This window comes from Dreissena polymorpha, chromosome 13, assembly GCF_020536995.1.
Source record: "Dreissena polymorpha isolate Duluth1 chromosome 13, UMN_Dpol_1.0, whole genome shotgun sequence".
NCBI lineage: Eukaryota > Metazoa > Mollusca > Bivalvia > Myida > Dreissenidae > Dreissena > Dreissena polymorpha.
The window spans coordinates 67,211,605-67,233,044 of NC_068367.1; the positions used below are offsets into that span (position 1 = coordinate 67,211,605).

Consider the following 21,440-nt stretch of genomic DNA (forward strand, 5'->3'; position numbering starts at 1 on the left):
CAAATTTAGATGATATACTTCAAAGCACAATAAAACATTATGAAAATGGTGTTTCAAAGCTTCATGATACCAGATATAATACTCCACTGTAATAAAATGACATTATCAGACTTAAAATTACACAGTAATGGAGTGGAAAAGTTTCATACTTTCAGTACTACACAACAATCAAGATTTACACAATCATCCTCAAACACTTTATATTAATCAAGTAGATACAATGATAACATGTATATATACACAGTAATGGAGTGTAGCAGTTTCTTTATCCCAGTACTACATAACAATCATACTTCCAGTACTTAATAAACAATCAAGATAGACACTTTCAGGTCAATCACTGCACATATATCAAATACAATTGTACATGTAGGTACAATAATTACAGCTATACAGTTATAGAGTGAAGCAGTTTAAGCAGGGTGACACTGGAGGCGTGGCCTGGGTGGGAGGGGTAGATCTTCACTGGGAAGTCCCACACCATGGTCTCCACCTGCAGAGTGGCCGGCCCACGCCAGGTGGTGCTGTCGTCCTCGTCAACGCGGACCTCACCCTGTATTGGCTCTACCGTTGTGACGAACTCAAAGTGCAGGCGCCACCTCTGGCATACTGAAATGCAGACGAACCTAGGTTGATTGGTGTTGTTGAAACATTTTTCAAGTAACTTATGTTTTTGTTCTCTTATCTGCCTTAAAAGCAAGCATATTGACAGGAACTGTCGTTCACTGAGATTTTGAAATTGGCCAATTAAGATAATTAAATGTGTGGTAATCTAAATGGATTAATTTGTAAAAGTTTTTTTAAAAGATTGCTCAACCACTCTGCAAAAGTAAAGTTTAGATATCTACCACAAGAAAACTACAATAACAAGCAAATTCATTGAATTGATATTCCCCGCCAATATTCTTCTGGACACAAATATTTCTGGACGGATGGACAACGCCAACGTGCATCATCCTCTTATCCATTTATATTCTCTAAGCACTTCCAAGATATGGCTCCAGAAACAAAAAAAAAGCATTTTTTCAAGATACAAAGGGCCATAACTCCGTTATTAACAGATGGTGTACAATGCCATTTGGGGTACATCATCCTCTTATCCACATATATACTCATACCAAGTTTCAATGAAATCCGCTAAAGCACTTCCAAGATATGGCTCTGGACACAAAAGTGCCGGACGGAAGGACGGAAAGACGGGCGGACGGAAAGACGGACGGAAGGATGGACAACGCCAAAACAAAATCCCTCCGCCTATGGAGGGGGATAATAAAAGGATTATAAGTTATTTTTTTTTTCAAAAATAGACAAAACGTTGATGAATAACAAAAACTAGAATAATTCAGAAGAAGTAGCACCAGAACATGAGCAATATTAGAGTTTTAAGCAATTAAAGATTATTTTATTTTCTTAAAAACTTATTCATTTTCCAAAAATGTGTCTTTTTTAAAATTCAGGTCTGATTGTGCCTATTTGTTCATATTAAACATTCACATAATATTTTTGTTCTGCAACTAATACAAAACATGTAGGTTTCGAAATAAAATTAGTTAATAATGTCTCACACTCCTCATTCATTATTGTTTGTTGGTTTAACATTGCAAAAATAAAATGTTTACATGAAAATCATATACACATGCATTAAGGCTTGAATTCTCAGTATATTCAATTAAGGTGTTTAAGTGAATGCTATGTTCATTTCCAAAAGCAGTAACTTCACTTTTTTCTACAGATATGCCAAATGTAATAAAACAACTCATCCTTTCACAATTCCAATGTAAACCATGAATGTGTATCTGTTATTTAGCCCTTTCCCGCTCAGAAGCTAAGTGAAAATGGCTAAATGCAACCAGTATAAAACCAGAACAGCCTACAAGTAACTTGCACCATGTACAGATTTTATGCTGATTGATGATCCTCAGTACCTCAGAGTTCGAAATGAAGCCTCTTAAACTAAAATCTAGTAAGAAAGTGTCAAAAATTAATTTTATTTTCTAAAAGATCAAAGCGTTACAAAGTGTGAATCTAATTGGTAAAGGGTTAAACAAAAAATCGCATGTATAAGACAAAAAGCTCACCAATATCTGTGATGAAGCCTGGTGTGGCAGTCAGGGGGACCGGAACACTGAAGTGAGACTTGAGCGTGTTCAGACACGTGTCCTGATGACGCACATAGGACGTCACTGAGCTGCCCTGGGCAGACTTCTTCCTGCATTCTTCTGAGATCGTCTCCTCACTTTGCAATGTCACGCTGAACTGAAAATAAAATAATAAAGTATTAAAGGTCAAACAGTCACGTGGGTGAAATAGATGTAGCGTCTGCCTAGTGACCCTGGGTTTGAACCCAACTCGTATTGGGGTTTTTGTTCAAGATCATTGTTAACTACATCAAGTTTTCTACCACCCAGAACACTTACACCAAAGTATCTTTACAAGACTTATGCTTTTGATGCAACCAAGCTTTAATAAATATGTTAAAAGTAAACTTATGGCCTAATGATATTGCCCACTAAATCTTACCTGAACACATGAGACATTGGTCTCAGAGAAATCCATGATGCCTATGATGTCCTCCCCCAGCTTGTAGGCCGTCTTGAACATGACACAGCGGGCAACTCGACCTCTACTATTGGTTATGTTGTAGGAGTCTAGAAAACAACAGCAACAACTGAATTATGTGGTTGTATTTGCATGATTTAAATACTAGTCTTAAATAATAACAAGACATGCATAACAGCTGTTCCAAGACAGTGTGCTGAACTATTCTTCTATAGAAAGGTTTTTCTTCTATAAATCAATGATGTTTAATAAAAGTGTGGTGGCAATAACTTGCATATGAATTCTGCTGGTTTACAACTGAATTTGTGTGTCTTGCATTTGCTGTACAAAGAATTTATCGTTAATCTTTCTTAATACCTAATTTCAAGTATCTTCAAGAATACTATTTCCTTTTGCTTGTAACAGACAAAAACTTTCTTATATGGTGTATGTTTACCTGAACCAATTTTCAAAGTACAAAAAGTGGGACAATTTTTATTAATTGAAGGTCAAATTAATGGAGCTTAGTCAGTGACCTCGGACAGTCCCCACCAAACATATCAGTAAAGTTTTATTTGAACACATGTAGTAGAAACAGTGATATGGAGTAGCTGAATGGTTCTCTAAATCAGCACATTACACAGATGTTGTTGCAGACCCCGAAATATTTGTACATAGTATGGCTCTTACTATTCAGTGAATAGTCAAGCTTCAAATGCTTAATGCAAGCACATTACATACAAGATCATGCTTTTAAATATTATTAGTAGTTTAGTTAAAATGTGTAACACATTCAATTATATATGCTATTAAATTACATTCTGTATTTAAAATATTTCAAACTACATTTTCCTGTGTTCAGATTTTCTTGTAAAATTATTGTTTAAGTCTATCCAACCAGTTGAAGACTACAATTTCATACTTGAAGACTCCGATTCCATAGTGAATGTATCAAAGTCTTGTTTCATTACAGAATCAGAGAAGAAAGTCCATATTTCTTACAGAAACCATCCATAGTTAATATGATACCCGGACTCTGATACACCAATAATGCAGTGATTATGAAATCAGGACTTGGGGATATGCTCATTCCGTAGTTAATATTAACCCTTTACCACATGGATACATATTTTGACGTATTTGTAGTCGCAAAGGTAATTATATTTATTTAAAGACCTTTCTTACTAGATTCAAGTTTTAAAGGCTTCATTCCCAACCCTTAGATATTGATGAGCAGCAAACAGCATAAAACCTGAACAGACTGCGAGTTACTCGCAGGCTGTCTGCGAGTTACTCTCAGGCTGTCTGCGAGTTTTTTGCAGGCTGTTCAACTTGCAGTCTGTTCAGGTTCTATGATGTTTGCACAAAGCCATTTTCACTTTGCCTGAGTGGGAAAGGTTTAGCTACTACATACGAGGCCCCTTCCTGCAGGTGACGGTCTCCAGTATATGGAGGGCAATATCCAGGACAGTGTCCTCTGTCTTCTGCAGCAGGAACGGGTTGGCAGGCTGCACTTCTGCTGGTTCCAGGTACACGGAGAGATCATTCAAACCTGCAGAGGAAGTCAACAGTTTTGTTGGCTGGTGGGTTTAATTTAGAAATAGTGCATTATGTAAAGATTAAGCTCAAATGAATTGAAGTTTTCTAATCTTTGAAATCAGTACACATTTAAAATTCAACTTCAACTACCTGGAACTGTCTGTTCATTTTTATTCTAAAAATATGTAGGTGGAATGTGTCTATACATGAACTATATCTTTATAAACTGGGATAAGTTTATTAAGGAAAAGCAAATCCACCCCAGGGACACACACATTCATCCCTCCCGCCCTTGCACATCACACTGTTATTATCCTAAATAGTGTTTATCTGAAAATGAAGATGGATCATGTCCATTAAAGTGTCTTTTCATGTTAAATTACCTTTTTTAAACATCTAAAACATATTTAACATTTCATTTCCTAAATTTCTTTTGATTTTTTTTATATAAAAACGCCAATTTGTTTGTTACAGAATTATGTGTAGTCAAAGAATATTGCATGTTCACATGTTCATGTTCATTATTTACATTACCGTACCTATGATGTGACATTCAATCTAATGATTCAAATCAATTCTGTTTAAGATCTTTAAAATAAAAATAAATATTATCCAGTTAGAATTTACAAGAAAAAATTCATTATTGGTTTGTTTGATTTTATAGTGTCATAACAATTAAAAGTTACAATACACAAACATAATGCACCGCACAAATGGGAATACTTGCCATGCAAGACTAGGATTCTGAAGGGTATGCGCAACAGTTTGGTGGGATGGTTGATCCTCTGTGTGCCAATGGTCAGCTTGTAGGAGTACTTCACGGCCTGGCCGCGAAACGAAGGTGGGGAGTCGGCAGGGACCACCTCCGTGTATGTGACTGAAACCCATTGGATAGTGTAAGACTTGCATATAGCAATTATAAAACAGGGCAAGAAAAAACAGAAATAATGCGCATATTCCCAAATGATCATCAAACAACATATCAAGTTTCATCAGCCTAGCTTCAGTTCTTTATAAGTTATTGCCGGACAGATGAACAGCTGCAGATTGGGAGTAAATCTATAGTCCCCTCAGTTAACACCAGTAGGTGACTAAAAAATAATACCCAGTACATACATGTCTTGGACTGGCCCTGTTCCAGCTTCAGGTCACAAAAGAGGATCCTTGGTTTGGTTGACAGCACCGTCATGCCATGTTCTCCTTTACTGGGGACAAACGAAGTGTCCGCTGAAAAGACATCAAATGTTTGATATGACATTTGGTTAAACAAGAGCACTGCACAGCGGGTGCCGAGCTGCAGGTGCAGTTTTATAAAAAAATAATAAAAAGATGAGGTCACAGTGACCTTGACCTTTGACCTAGTGACCCAAAAATGGGTGTGGTGTGTAGAACTCATCAAGGTACAGCTACATATGAAGTTTCAAAGTTGTAGGTAGAAGCAATTTGATTTTAGAGCAAATGTTAAGGTTTTAGCACGACGTGGACGTCTGACGAGCTGGCTATGACAATACCTTGGTTTTTCTCCGAAAACATCCGAGCTAAAAAACAAACAGCATCAATACGATCTATGACAATCAAATTGGTAAATTACATCACTGAAATAAAGAGGCATACTTCTTATGAAGTTGTGCCAAATTTCAGCTTTAAATGTCCTCGAAAAACAAGGATGCAACTGGAAATAATAATGCACTATAAGATTAAACTAACCCCCAATTAATGTTTTTCATTGTAAACTGTGTTAAAAGTATGCAAGGAAACAGGTATGTTGGCGTGTGTCATCTATAAAATGCCTTGACAAAGTTTAAATGGGGATAAACAGAATACATAAGAACAGTTTATTTCAAAATGCCAGTTCCTTCTTATTTTCACTAAAATACTTAAAATAGTATTATTGATATTGCAACTGTAACTTTAATACTATATTTTTAGTTTTAAAAATAGCATGTGTACATTGGAAACTAATTGCAAAACAGCCGATTGGCATGTGGTGACAAGTCAAAGATTAGGATGGACTAAGAGAACGGTGTTTTAGTGGACAAACAGCATATGGATGCAACATCTTCAACTTACCGGGTACTTTGAATATTTTATCATTATGAACAATTAACCTTAGCAAAACAGAGGAGCAGAACATGAGCAAACTGTTTTTTAAACTGTTCAAGTCCAGAGAACAGGCAGAGGTATGATTTAAAGAACATATGAGTGGCGCTCTGTGAAAAAGAGGTTAAATGCATGTGCGTAAATTGTCGTCCCAGATTAGCCTGTGCAGTCCGCAAGGGCTGATCAGGGACCACACTTTCTGCCTTCACTGGATTTTTGCTAAGAAGAGACTTTCTTCAAATGAAAAATATTAAAGCAGAAAGTGTCGTCCCTGATTAGCCTGTGTGGACTGCACATGTAAGTCTGAGATGACACTATGCACATGCATTAAACCCCTTTTTCACAGAGCATGGGTCATATAGGTAAATGAAGAATTATTCTACTGACTATAAGGGAAATACTTTCTTAGAATAAATAAAGCATTATAATTCCTTATTTATTTCATTGTCACATTAATACTAAAATAGAATGTATTCATTGTATTTCAATTAAACAAGTACGGTATGTAGGTAAAATTTGTACATATTTATGTTAACACAGATGCAAAGCTATAGTGTTTTCAAACCTGTGAAACCGCAGCATTGCAGCTTGGTTGGTAGTCACCTTACCAAGCATGTGGGATTCCTCTGGATACTTTGGCTTCTGCCAACAGCACAAGCCACAGCAAATTTAAATATTTTTCAGTTCATACAATATAGCTGGCAATTGCAGCTATAATAAAAAAATTTGTCCCAACTTTTGAGTGTCTAGTTTGTTAGCTATGAGAGAGTGCTGGTGCTAACTCTGGGTCAATACAAAATGCAGCCTCAGTGCGGAAGAACCTCATGAACTTCAAAATACTCACACACACATGCACCTTACCAGACGTATTTATGTCTTCAGAGGACAGATGAAGAGCCTTTGGCAGGAAGACTCGACTCTCGCTCACGGAGCACTGGCAGTGAATCTGGGCACTGGCCCAGGAAAGGCTGTCTGAAGCCTCACTGAATAACAACACATAATCTGTCATTAATCTTATTTATGAGTAATTTTCATAAAATAACTCAAGTTTGTCCCCAGTTAATTAAGTGTTTATTTAATCTTTGTCTGTTAGTAACTTAGTATACATGTTTATTTAAGTAAATGATTAAGATATATGCTGTTGTTTTTTTTCCTTAATTCAAGTATTTGGAATTTCTTTAAAAGAGAAAATAGGTTTGATAATTAAGTATAATTGACCTATACATATGTTTCACTAAGGTTACATACTTTGTTAGGTTAAGAGTAATTGTTTAAGGTGTTCGTTCAGTTGTAGTTATTTTTTTTAACAACATGACCTTTATTAAACTCAAGTTACAAATACAGTGACACATGAGTATACAGTGACAATGCATTTTTTTACAAAAAGTTATTAACAATTATTACATGGTGTTACACTTTATATAGAAAAAAGAAGAGAGAAAGAGAAATTGAGATAAAATAAGATATACATTTGAATTGAGTGGGGGAATGCTGATGTTGACCAGAGAAATAAAGATTTGTCTGGATATATAAATAACAAGAGGGCCATGATGGCCCTGTATCGCTCCACTGTTTTTTATGTGAAAAAAGCGTGCAATGCGCATGGGTTGAAATGTACTCAAGCATGTGGTTTTCTCTTTCTATCACTCGTCCCACTGGGCGCTTTAAGTTGGAAGGGTGAGCATTTTTATATATAAATTTGGCCCCAGGGGCATAATTTGAACAAACTTGGTAGAGAACTATAAGATGTAACTACATACTAAATTTGGTAGCCCTAGGCCCAATGGTTATGGACAGGAAGATTTTTAAAGTTTGCACAAAAGAGGCTTTATATAAGCATATGTTCAGTTTTGTGACCCCCGGGGCAGGGTCAAATTTGAGCACAGGGGAATAATTTGAACAAATTTGGTAGAGGACTATTAGATGTCACTACATACCAAATTTAGTAGCCCTAGGCTCTGTAATTATGAACAAGAAGATTTTTTAAGTTTGCACAAAATAGGCCTTATTTAAGCAAATGTTCATTTTTGTGACTCCCGGGGCAGGGTCAAATTTGACCCCAGGGGCATAATTTGAAAAAACTTGGTAGAGAACTTTAAGATTTTAATACATACTAAATTTGGTAGAAATAGGCCAAATGGTTATGGACAAGATTTTAAAGTTTGCACAGAATAGGCCCAATATAAGCACATGTTCAATTTTGTGACCCCTGGGGAACGGTCAAATTTGATCCCAGGGATTGAAATGTACTCAAGCATGTGGTTTTCTTTTTCTATCACTCGTCCCACTGGGCGCTTTAAGTTGGAAGGGTGAGCATTTTTATATATAAATTTGGCCCCAGGGGCATAATTTGAACAAACTTGGTAGAGAACTATAAGATGTAACTACATACTAAATTTGGTAGCCCTAGGCCCTACGATTATGGACAAAAAGATTTTTAAAGTTTGCACAAAATAGGCTTTATATAAGCATATGTTCATTTTTGTGACCCCCGGGGCAGGGTCTAATTTGACCCCAGGGGCATTATTTGAACAAATTTGGTAGAGGACTATTAGATGTCACTACATACCAAATGTGGTAGCACTAGGCCCAATGGTTATGGACAAGAGGATTTTAAAGTTTGCACAAAATAGGCTTTATATAAGCATATGTTCAATTTATTGACCCCCGGGGAGGGGTCAAATTTGACCCCAGGGAAATAATTTGAACAAATTTGAAAGAGGTTCACCCATGGAACATTTGTGAGAAGTTTTATCAGAATTGGACTTGTAGTTTAGGAGAAGAAGATGTTTAAAGAAAAAGTTAACGCACAGACCCAGGCACGCACGGACACAGGACCATGACATAAGCCCCACTAACCTCTGGCCAGTGGAGCTAAAAACCCTTTGTTGACTAGACTAGTAAGAGGCAACAATGTCCACTTGGTCCACTTTTTGGTCACATAAAGTGTGAGTTAAAAAAAAAACAGAAGGAGACACAAATAAGTTTAATACATCAATTGAGCTTTATGAAATTCAGAAATTTAGAAGAGACACTGCAGTTTCATGGTAGGACTAAATTTGAGCAAAATTGTACACCCCACATTTAGAAAATATAAACTCCTTCATTAAACTAATGGGATGCATATTAACTAATAATTTAAACATGTTAACATTTCTTACCCAAATTTTTTAGAATAAATATAAACTCACCTCACTAAATAAAAAATACCCAAAACTTCTTTAGGTCTTGAAATAAACAAGACGGCCTGAAAGGCCCAAAGTCGCTCACCTGAGAGGAAAGAAACAGACCTGTTCTGTGCAGCCCAAGATGTCATTAGAACAAAATGTTCTTACCAACTTTCATGACTAGTGAACACACTGGCAGCCATGTTATTCAACAGACCAGAACCATTTTCATACACATTCAAGATATCATTTAAACAAATATCCTGACAAAGTTTCATGAAGATTCATGACGCCATATAAGGAAAAATGCCCCGCCCCCTGGTGGCCATGTATTTCAAGCAACTGGAACCATTTTCGAACTTGTCCAAGATATCATTTGGACAAATCTTCTGACAATGTTTCATGATGATCGGATATTAAGTATGGCTTCTAAAGTGTTAACATGGTTTTACTATAGCTACAGGGGACAAAAATTCCACTCGTCCGCTCGTATTGACGAGTGAAATCTTGAAAGGACGAGTGAATTTCCCTAAAGCTCTCGTCCTACAGGACGAGTGAAAAAAAACTGATGTTAAAATATGTATTTTCTGACCAGTAAGACTCTTTTTCATTAAATAAAATCATTTCTTAAAGCATATCTATTCCGAAAGTAGAACGCGAATGAACCGGAAATCGTAATTGTAAATTTCATACAGCAGGTGCGCGTTGTTATGCGAGACTGTGTCTCGAGTAAATATTGGCTTTTTGGTGTAAACTTTGCGCGTCCATGTTGACAGGGAACCATCTGACTTCATTCACTGTAAGTATTGATTTTTTTTTAAGAATTATTTTACTGCGAAGTACGGTTTTAAACCAGTCTGAATTTCATCTGAAAAATGTCTGACATACGAGCGTTCTTTAAAGGGGGCAGGAGCGATGTTTAACCATCCAAAATGGAAAGCACGCAAGCATTAGAAAAAGGAAAAAACAAATTTGTCTTCATTTATTTATTTTGTGTTCCTCATAAATAAAGTAAGTTAACATTTCTTCTGTGATCAGCTGGCATGAATAACTAAGTAAGCAGCATTTTAGCAGTGATTTAGGAAACATTGTTAGTCATATCAGTCCTTTGCAATCTTTCTTTCACACATATTTGAAGGACAAGTGCATGTGTTTGCAGGACGAGTGAACATTTTAATGCACTTGTCCTGCAGGACGAGTGCCATTTATAAATATTTTTGTCCCCTGAGCTATATAAGGAAATGTGCCATGCCCCCTTGGCGGCCATGTTTTCCCACCAACCAGAACAATTTTTGAATTCGTCCAATATATCATTGGTACAAATCTTCTGACCAAGTTTCATGAAGATCGGAAAATAAATGTGGCCTCTAGAGTATTAACAAGGTTTTACTATAGCCATATAAGGAAAAATGCCCCGCCCCCTGGTGGCCATGTTTTTCAACCAACTGGCATCATTTTTGAACTCGTCCAAGATATTATTGGGATGAATCTTCTGACCAAGTTTCATGAAGATCGGACAATAAATGTGGTCTCTAGAGTGTTAACAAGATTTTACTATATCAATATATAGCCATATAAGGAAAAATGCCCCGCCCCCCTGGTGGCCATGTTTTTAAAGCAACCAAAACCATTTTCGAACTTATCCAACATATCATTGGGACAAATCATCTCACCAAGTTTCATGAAGATCGAAAAATAAATGTGGCCTCAAGAGTGTTAACAAGGTTTTACTATAGCCATATAAGGAAAAATGCCCCGCCCCTTGGCGGCCATGTTTTTCAACCCGCCGGCATCATTTTCGAACTTGTCCAAGATATTATTGGGATGAATCTTCTGGCCAAGTTTCATGATGATCCGACAATTAATGTGCCCTCTAGAGTTTTAACAAGATTTTACTAGCCATATGTAGCCATATAAGGAAAAATGCCCCGCCCCTTGGCAGCAATGTTTTTCAAGCAAACGTCACCATTTTCGAACTCATCCAAGACATCACTGAGACCAATCTTCTGACCCAATTTCATGAAGATTGGACAATAAATGTGGCCTCTAGAGTGTTAACAAGGCAAATGTTGACGCCGGACGCCGGTTGCCGCACGACGGACGACAGAAAATGCGATCACAAAAGCTCACCATGAGCTCATTGTGCTCAGGTGAGCTAAAAATAGATTGTCAGAGGCTAACTTATTACCTTTAGTAAGTTTTATCAGCATACATCTATGACGAAAATGCTAAGACGAAACATAAAACTATTCTTAAGTTATACGCTAGGCAAGCATGATACATTGTATACAGTACTGTACAGACCCAACATTCTTGAAGGTGATGTTACATTGCAGAGTTTCTCCAGCCAGAAAGACGGTACCCCTTTGCAAAAGGGCATTCACCTCAATCATCTTAGGTCGCTCATGTGTTTGTCAAGTGCTGGCATACAACTGAAAGAGTAAGCAACAATGTGATCACTGTTTTGATGTGTCAAAAAAGGAATTTCTATTTATTGCTTGGGACCTCTTAAATAGAAGGTCCCAAGCCCAGAGCTTGAATAGCTTATTTTATTGTGGACTTATAGAATGTATGTTGTTTTACGACCATTGGGTCAAATTGTCTCATATTGGGACGCCGAGACAAACACCACAAAAGCAGGTCTGTCCCGCCAAGATGGGAACATCTGGCATGTATGAATATGGCAACAATTCTTGAACAAGTGTGTTGATTATTTTAAGATCTATTTTGTGGGTCATACTTATATCATTGTATGTACTTGTAGAGTCATGGGTCCTTTTGAGTCGTGGCTATTGAGATCTCGTGAAATCCCTTGATAGAATTATCCCATGTGATGCAATTCGTTACGAAAACAAGTTTTGACACAGTCAACATTGTTTTGCTGATCAAAAATGCGACAAAAACATGTAACTATAGCGATTCATCATACCTTGATACATTCTTATAAAATATTTCCTTCTTTATGTATTGCTCATATAGTGTTTCTAAGTAACACAAAATTGTTCATGAGTATTATTCCTGCTATACATCATCAGTTGATATTTTTTCATAAGAAATTGACCTCCCCTGCAATGTCAGTTTTGAGGCTATTTAAAGCATGCAAATCTTTAAATTTGAAGGGTCAATCAGAACCCATGACTCAAGAAGAACCTTATTTTCAAGATGGTGGTTTGATACTATCAACACTATCAATTATGTTGTTGTTTACAGACGATGAAAAAAGCAACAAATGTATAGACCAAAGGTTAATAATTACGTTTATAATGATTCATAGTCATATAATTATAAAATAAATGTGATGTAACATCTGTATGAAAATTACCCAAGACTCAAGAGGAATACAGCATATCAATTCTATCGTTAAAGTACCTCTTCTCGAACCTCATCTCTTTTTGAACCCTTCATTTGTTTACATTTATAATGCATGCGCCCACACGCACTTCCTCACCGTATTTTGTGTTTAAGTAATTTGTTTATGCCGACTCGCACGTAGCGGCAAATCAACGAAAATGCGTCAAAAACGTTTAGAATAAGTAGATTAATCATAAAACACGTAAAAATCATAGTATTCTTTAACGCTTATTACATGTGTAATAATTTCCATTTTAAAAAATTATTAAAACATGGTCTTATTTTCTTGTTCAACTTTGCTTGAAAATTTACAAAAATCGGCTGCTGTAAAAAGTCAAGTGACGATGTTCAAATCATTATCATGGGGAGAATTAATTTTAAATTGTGTACACTGAAGGGTTCGAAAGCAGTTACTCATTGTTTGGGTGGCATTGAAAGTTTTACATGTTATGGTGGTGCTGGAAACTTGCAAAAAATCTGTTATCAAAAGAGGATTAACATAAAAATTAAAGTTGCCAGCCATGTAGAAACAAGTTATTTATTTATCAAAAAGAGTTCCTATTAATATGTTTCACTACATTCAATCTAGTTGCAATAATTCAACTCTAAGCTTTATAGCCCAATGGGCTGCTTAGAGTTGCAATGCGCTCTCTCTTGTCCATGGGTGCAAAATGTTATCAACAATGCAAGGGTTAAGGGAACTTATTAAAGTTTACCTATCTTAACCACAAACTCATCCAAATGGTACCATTAAAGCAAGAAATAATTGATTTTATTGACTAAGGATTTTTTTTGTACGCTGTATCCACCATATTGGAAAACTGACCCAATATTGGTTAGGTCGCAGTAAACCAATATTTTGCACGTCGGGTTATGTGCTCCAGCCTAAAAAGTCGATAACGATGTGGTATACGATACAGAATACACTGTTTCAAATTTAAACATAAACATGTCAGCGAGAAAAGTGTGCTGAAACATCGTCGTGTTTTTATAGGGTGAATAACATCCGTAGGTTGCCATTCAGGTAAATTTAACATGTTTATTAAGTTTATTCATTATTTTCCTCAATTTGTCTCAAACGATGTCTGTTTAGTGAAGCGCACGGATTCGCTGTGCTGAACTGCACCCATGTTTATGAAGGGGTGCATATGGACTGCCAGAGACGCCATAGCAAAAATTATCAAAGGCTCTGGGAGTCCGTTTATATGGACTACTTTCAATCTTAATCGACACTCTAACGTATTGGACGTGTAAAAAAATAAGAGTTTCGAAAGATGGTTCGTCCATGATACTAATTAAGGTAATTTTCGTTCAGTTGCAATAATCCAACTACCAGCTATTGACCCTCTAGGTCGCTGAGCCCAACGTGTGTTCTCATAACAGCTTAAACTTAAAGTACTCCAGAAAAAAAAAACTAATGTACATGTATACATACGTAATTAATCACACGTTTCACCTATACAACTATCTTTCAATGCGACATCCATTAATTTTGACAGATGTGAACGAAACACCGGAAGCCTCTTATTTCCAGAACAACAACAACTATGGCGATACGGAACAACAACAACAAGGGCAATGTCACGGTTGTTTTGTACACTCTGTGCTTCAGCAGCAACAGCCTGTGAAATAGCTGTGCCTCTCTCATTGTAATCAGGACGTATGTCAAATAGGACTTTTGAAACTAGATCTACATCCAACATTTAAACATCAGGTCATTTAAACCACACATGTTTGACTTATGGTGTGAGCAAGCGATTCAAATATACATTATACTAATTATTATGGTTCAAATACACACATTATATATTTTTAAGGCGGGGCGTGTACAGATGCCATAATACACTATGATATACAAATTGCGTCTTTCTGTGGAATGGTATTTGTCATAACTATATGTTAAAACAAATGCATTGGAAATTGCACCGAGATCCAGACTATGACATCGTTGGATCACTAACTTGTAAACTACACCAATTATTAACACGGAAACAAGAAATATTACAATTGCAATTGAGGTTTCCAACTTTCATGAAAATTGCATTCATATCAAATACATTGTAATGCCTTCAAAGTGAGTAAAAATAGTAATCACATCATCCGTCCTTACATCTTCCCCTGCTTCTTGTACTGAGCATGACTCAGAAATTTGTGATGGTATTCAAAGAAAGCTTCATGTAATAAAACAGGGCTCTGAGGGGAGGTGCAGAGTAAAACAACCACAACTACAGTATGTCTTCAGGATTTACAGAGTCATTGCCTTTTAATAAATATTTGTGTGTGTAGAATTACTCCTTTAGTACTGATCATAACTTTGTTTGCACGTAATGTATTTAAAATTGGTATATTGAGATAGGATATAGACAAAAAGTGCAGACTACTAGAGTTAATGCCAATTTTTGTTTTTGCAGTCCTTTACTTGTGTGGCATATAACTCTGCAAGTATTGATGATGTTTAAATGACCATTTATATAATTATAGATGGCTTTAAGAGAAAATGCCAAGTGTACAAGGACCATAGTTCTTTTTTTCACTATTTACAAAAGTTATTATCCTCTATTATTGTTTCTTTGGAGTTAATGCCCTTGCTTATTTTTTGCAATACCAATCTTTGTACAGTAATTTTCTTGTGAAAAGGATTGTATGGATTAAAACTGTGTATATTGATTAATGGTTTGGAGGAGAAGTGCATAATAATAGTAACATAATTGTTAAGTCAATATTAACAGAAAAATTGCAGAGTGCAAGTATTCTTGTTAACCCTTTCATTTGATTACAATTTGAGAAATTTAAGATGAAACTAAACATAAATCTCTTCATTGTTTTTTGAGTTACTGCTTTTGGTGTTTGTCCTGTGTATAGCCCAACTATTTTGTGTAATTACTCGTGTTATTGAGTAATAGTGCCATTGAGCTTGATCCAACTGGCCCCCAAAATAATCCCAAGCTAGGTCTCCATGCAAGTTTTCCATTATTTATCCAGTGTTTCATTAAGATTGGTCAAGGCAAACCACTGTAAAGTAATTGATCAGAAACCACCTGCTTAAAGCCACCAGCTACTTCCCAATCTTATTACCAGGATTTTCAACCCAGTTAAAAAGCTGTTTAAACAAGCAAATTCATTGATATGAATTGATATCCCCCGCCAATATACTTCTGGACATTAAAGTGTTATATTTGACACTAAAAAAGCATTTTTTTAAAGATACAAAGGGTCATAACTCCGTTATTAACAGATGGTGTACAATGCCATTTGGCGTGCATCATCCTCTTATCCATATATATTTACTCAAACCAAGTTTCAATGAAATCCGCCAAAGCACTTCCAAGATATGGCTCCGGACACAAAAGTGCCAGATGGACGGACAGAAAGACGGACGGACAACTCAAAAACAATATCCCTCCGCATATGGCAGGGAATAATAACAAGTTCAGGAATATTTGATGTGAACATAATATTATGGACCAAGAATCAAAGAAAGCATGGTACTTTTGCAACAATATTTTTATTTTATTACAGCATAAACAGATCACAGGAACGGTTTAAATGCAAACATCTGTTTTAATATTTATTGGACAGTGGATAATAGCTTTGTTCTCGGTATCAAGGTCTGCATGTCACAACCAGCTATAGTTGTGAAACATAAGGTAATGGTATACCAGCAAGCCTTTCACAAAGATTTCATTAACGCACACACCCCTAGTTGACACTGCGATTCCATTTTTCAAAATTTTAAGTGTCCTATATTAATAAAGACCTAAACTAAGTACGTAATTAATGATAACGTTTGGAAATTTGGGCACAGGAGTACCATAGATTCTTAAATTCAAGCACATGGTGTACACCAAATTTGAAAATTTAAACATGTAGGGTTACCCAGATATGGAAATTAAAGCACACAGTGTTTCCCAGATTTGGAAATTAAAGCACACAGTGTACCCCAGATTTGGAAATTAAAGCACACAGTGTACCCCAGATTTGGAAATTAAAGCACACAGTGTACCCCAGATTTGGATATTTAGGCACACAGTGTACCCCAGATTTTAAAATAAAAGCATGTGGGTAACCCAGAATTGGCAATTAAAGCATGTGGGGAACCCAGATTCGAAAATTCAGGCACAATGGCACCAGTGATTTAAATTCAGGTATAGTGTTCTCCATGCAAATAAAAGCTATGAGGGAAAAGGCTGTAGCAGTAGATACAAAGTCTTGGCTTACTTGTTAAAAAAAGTTAATGTCATCAAAAGACTTGTATCAGTTATATGTGAACATGTAAAAAAATCTTCAGGTTATAATGATTAACATCAACTCTGTACCGTCATGTATTATTGATATGCAAAAACAATACTGGAATGTTACCTATTAATTTCATAAAAGCTGTTTAACTTTCCAACAATAAAAATTAATACAACTAATACTAAGGATATAATCTTGCCTTGAGTTGAAAACAAACCGCACTTTGGTTAAAAAGACTTTTTATTAATACGATGAAAACATAATGAACTTAAGATGTACATGTAGCATTAAATGTGATTAAATTAAACATAAAAATTGGTGATCATATGCACTTTTTTTAGTTAATGCAGGAATCTGTCATAAAGTGTTTGTTTTCTTCAATTTGAATTAAGTCACCTGACAACAGTTGATAAGAAATGTACTGCATAATTCTTACTTCAAAACATACCAAGTCTCATCAAAACAATATCTTCAGTTCTTTTTCAGTTAAGGTCTTTTAGCACAGTGGCACCCCTGTGCCTGAATTTCCAAATCAGTCATACCCTGTGTCTGAATTTTTAAAAATTGTAGTGCCTAAGATTTGAATTCAGGAACACCTCTCTTACCAAATTGCACATTCGTATTTGTGGGTGCATGTTTAAGCTATGCAGAAATTAAAAATGGATAGCGGTACTTAAATTAATTTTTTTTGAATCTAACCCATTGTTAAACAAGGGTATATGCCCCTGTGCCATAACATTATCCTTGGGGAAAAGCTTGCAGCTATGCGAACAACAGACTTATAGACAGAAGAAAATACTTTTTTTTGGACTTCAAATGCCAGTCACATTCATATCAATTACCAAATGATTAATACAAAAAACCTTTTTTCTAAAGAACCATATGCTCTTCATTAAATACATTGGGGTTAAAAGTGAAACTATAGCATCTCAGATATCAATCGTAAATAGTTTAATACAAAATTTCCAATTCATGTGCAGGCAGAAAAGTTTCAATGCAATCGGTATTAAGCTTTTTAATGGACTTTCAACAAAAAGTGGTTATAAAATAGAATATTGTTTTTTTATTTCATTAATCAAGGATTGATCTTTTTAAATAAAAGAAAGACATTCTTCTATGCAAATTTAATATAAGATTAGATACCAAATCTACTGGTACTATAAAACAAGAGCAACGCATAACGGGTGCCACGCTCGGCTGCGAAAGCTTGTCAGAATTTTTTTTTTTTAGAGGTCACAGTGACCTTGACCTTTGACCTAGTGACCCAAAATGGGTGTGGCTTGTGAACTCATCAATGTGCATCTACATATGAAGTTTAAAAGTTGTAGGTGGAAGCACTTTGATTTTAGAGGCAATGTTAAGGTTTTTGTTAAAGTTTTATATTAGAGGTCACAGTGACCTTGACCTTTGACCAAGTGACCCAAAAATGGGTGTGGCATGTAGACCTCATCAAGGTGCAACTACATATGAAGTTTTAAAGTTGTAGGTGGAAGCAATTTGATTTTAGAGCCTATGTTAAAGTTTGATATTAGAGGTCACAGTGACCTTGACCTTTGACCTAGTGACCCAAAAATGGGTGTGGCGTGTAGAACTCATCAAGGTGCATCTACATATGAAGTTTCAAAGTTGTAGGTGGAAGCACTTTGATTTAAGAGACAATGTTAAGGTTTTAGCACGACGCCTACGGCGGACTGCGGACGGCAGACGAGCTGGCTTTGACAATAGCTCGGGTTTTCTCCGAAAACAGCCTCGCTAATAAGACAAAGGCAACATTTTTTTATAAGGACACTATAATGTTTCTCAAATATTCTCTTTGTTAATTATGTTAATTTGAGGCTTTTTTCCTCATAAAAATTCACAGGCTATGCCAAGCATTAACAAGTTAACAATAAAAAACAAATCTTCAAAATAATATAATAAAATCTAACAAAAAGCATGCAAAACAGTTCAAAACATTCGATTAAGCTCATCCATACTTAGGAAGTCTCTCAAAAGTGTAGGTAACTCCATCTGTTTCAATTTTTCAACAAACTGAGGTTTTAAGCGTTCACGAATGCTAACACGACACTGCTGCTTTAAGTAAATAGGCCGAACTTCAAAGCCGAGGTCATGTTCCACGTATCTGTAGTAGCGAGGTAAGGTGTACGTTTGATAAATTGACATTTGCTCAAACTTAGCACCAGCTAAAATGAGCATTCTAGTTACTTCAAGATTATTCTGTAACAAAGCGACTAGCAACGGTGATAATCGTGTCCCGTTGACAAACCCTGATTTGTTAACATTGCAGTTATTTAAAATTAAAACCTTAACGCATTCCTGAAGGTTTCTCTGCACTGCATGCAGTAATGGGGTCTTATCCAGATAATCTTGATGATCTAGATTTGCGCCTGCATTTATCAAAGCCTCCACCATCTGAACATCCCCTTTTATGACTGCTGCATGCAAGGGTGTCTGTTTCCGCTTATTTGAGCAGTGATTAACATCTGCTCCACGACCTATTAGATATTTCACAACTTCTAGGTTACCTGAAAATATTGTTGCCCACAGCAAAGGTGTAAAGCCTCCCCAGACTTTTGAATTGCAGTGTGCACCTGCGTCTATTAACTGAATGACCAAAGGGAGGTAACCTAGTCTTGAAGCCCAACACAAACATGTATCTAGGGTACTTTGACTCTGTCCCTTCGATAAAAGCTCTCTCACAGTAGCAGAATCATAAGCTTGGACAGCACTGATAATCAAAACATCACCATTCTGTTCAAAATTCATGCTGGATTCCATGCTGTAATTTCTTTGAGAAACCTTTTTTATTAATGTCTCTTTTTGTTGGTTTTTATAAAGTTTTTAGTGAGCTAAACAAGCCGGTCATTCCTGAGAAACGCCTCTGCCTTCTGAAAAATAAATATAATCCAATGCTTTACTTAGGAAAATGATTCTAAGGACACTTTTTCAATTTTTCGGGTTTGTTTAATAACTGGTTTTGTTTCTGCAAATTAAATCGCAACAAAATATGAAAATAAATATGCAAGTTTAAATGACAACACCTCAACATTTTATCATAATCAAAGTATTCATGTTCATGTTTTTGCATTCAAGCTTATAAATTAACCCTTTACCACTAAGATACGTATTTTGACGCATCTGTAGTCCCTTAGAAAGTTAAATTTAAATTAAGACCTTTCTTACTAGATTCAAGTTTTAAAGGCTTCATTTCCAACCCTTAGATACTGATGAGCAGCAAACAGCATAAAACCTGAACAGACTGCAAGTTGCACGCAGGCTGTTCTGGTTTTATGCTGTTTGCACATAGACATTTTCACTTTGCTTCTGAATGGGAAAGGGTTAAGTGCTCACAAGAAATAAAATATCTACTTTACACTAATTGCAGTACAGCAGGTCAAACAATTGCCATTTATTTACTACATGTTTAACATGAAAAAAGGAGTTTCGAGTGAATATCTTGAATTCCATTTATGTATTTCAGTAATAAAACATTTACTTATTCCTTGAAAAATTGAAATTAAAAGTTCAATATGTTTGCAATTTGTTTTATTATATACATACAGCAAAAATTCTCATATCAGTTTATACTCACATGAAAGTTCTACATCTATCTGACAAATGTTTACCTCAATAGCCAACTGTATCTCAGCATCTTTAGCTAAAGTCTTGTTGGTCTTGAATTCAGATCTCAAGCGTCTATTAAAGTAGTCCTTGTTGGTTAGTTGCAAAGTTCTGCCCTTCTTTAAACATTGTCTGTACAGTAAAAGAACGTGGGCTTTTGAAGACATTGTTACACTGAAAATAAACAAGATTCTGAGTTTAATAAACCCTGGTGCTCTTGTGGAAGCCTTGTAAGTATTGATCAATTTAAATAGATCTTAGTACAAAATTATGAAAATCTCCAGGTCAAAATACGTTCAGGTTAACCATTATATGAGTGTGCTGAGAATGATAAGCCAGGGTACCATACAAACAAACTTGTTTGTATAGGTCCCTGGATAAGCGATTATCAAGGCTTTTTAGTAATTAGTATTGATGTTTAGCAAACGCTTAATATATGGCTTAACCATGAATTCTGATTTCATGATTGAGTTTTTATTTGAAAAGTAGGTCAATGTTGTAAAAGTAAAATGAGGTCAAATGACGCGTGTTGTAGGTGTTAATAGATAGCATCCAAGCAAGTCCTGTTAATTTTGAGCATCTGGCAGGACCTTACATGGTTAAAATTGCATGACATTTCTGATAGTCCAAGTAAAAGGCAAGGCTGTAAAACTGTATAGTTTTGGGGAAATACATGTCTAACATTAATGATGCTTTGTCTTTATCCTTAGCATTTAATATTAGTATTTTTTTAATTTTGACAAAATATGTTGCTCAAAGTTAAATGAAAATTATATGAAAACAAAAGATGTGTTCGTCAGAAACATAAGTCCACAGGTATGTAATGAACCCTACCATTCACAAATTAGTACAGGAAAGAAATGATAATTATATCATTTAAAAAAGAAA

The 21,440-nt window shown here is 35.7% G+C and overlaps 1 protein-coding gene across 2 annotated transcripts in view; it reads right to left on the reverse strand.

The window, feature by feature from the left end:
- Positions 1-21,440, reverse strand: part of LOC127854811 (RAB6A-GEF complex partner protein 2-like) — a 25,277-nt gene continuing 3,837 nt past the window's right edge. Inside the window, exons 1-9 of one of the 2 annotated variants that reach the window (XM_052389861.1) lie at positions 14,131-14,289; positions 11,649-11,776; positions 7,039-7,160; positions 5,194-5,304; positions 4,805-4,954; positions 3,953-4,090; positions 2,521-2,648; positions 2,079-2,256; positions 1-609 (exon numbers count right to left, since the gene is read on the reverse strand). In XM_052389861.1, coding sequence (XP_052245821.1) covers positions 389-609; positions 2,079-2,256; positions 2,521-2,648; positions 3,953-4,090; positions 4,805-4,954; positions 5,194-5,304; positions 7,039-7,160; positions 11,649-11,737 — 1,137 coding nt within the window. In that variant the 5' untranslated portion in view covers positions 11,738-11,776; positions 14,131-14,289 and the 3' untranslated portion in view covers positions 1-388. Of the gene's footprint in view, positions 610-2,078; positions 2,257-2,520; positions 2,649-3,952; positions 4,091-4,804; positions 4,955-5,193; positions 5,305-7,038; positions 7,161-11,648; positions 11,777-14,130; positions 14,290-21,440 lie in introns of those variants that run through there. The other variant, XM_052389862.1, reaches the window with a different exon arrangement.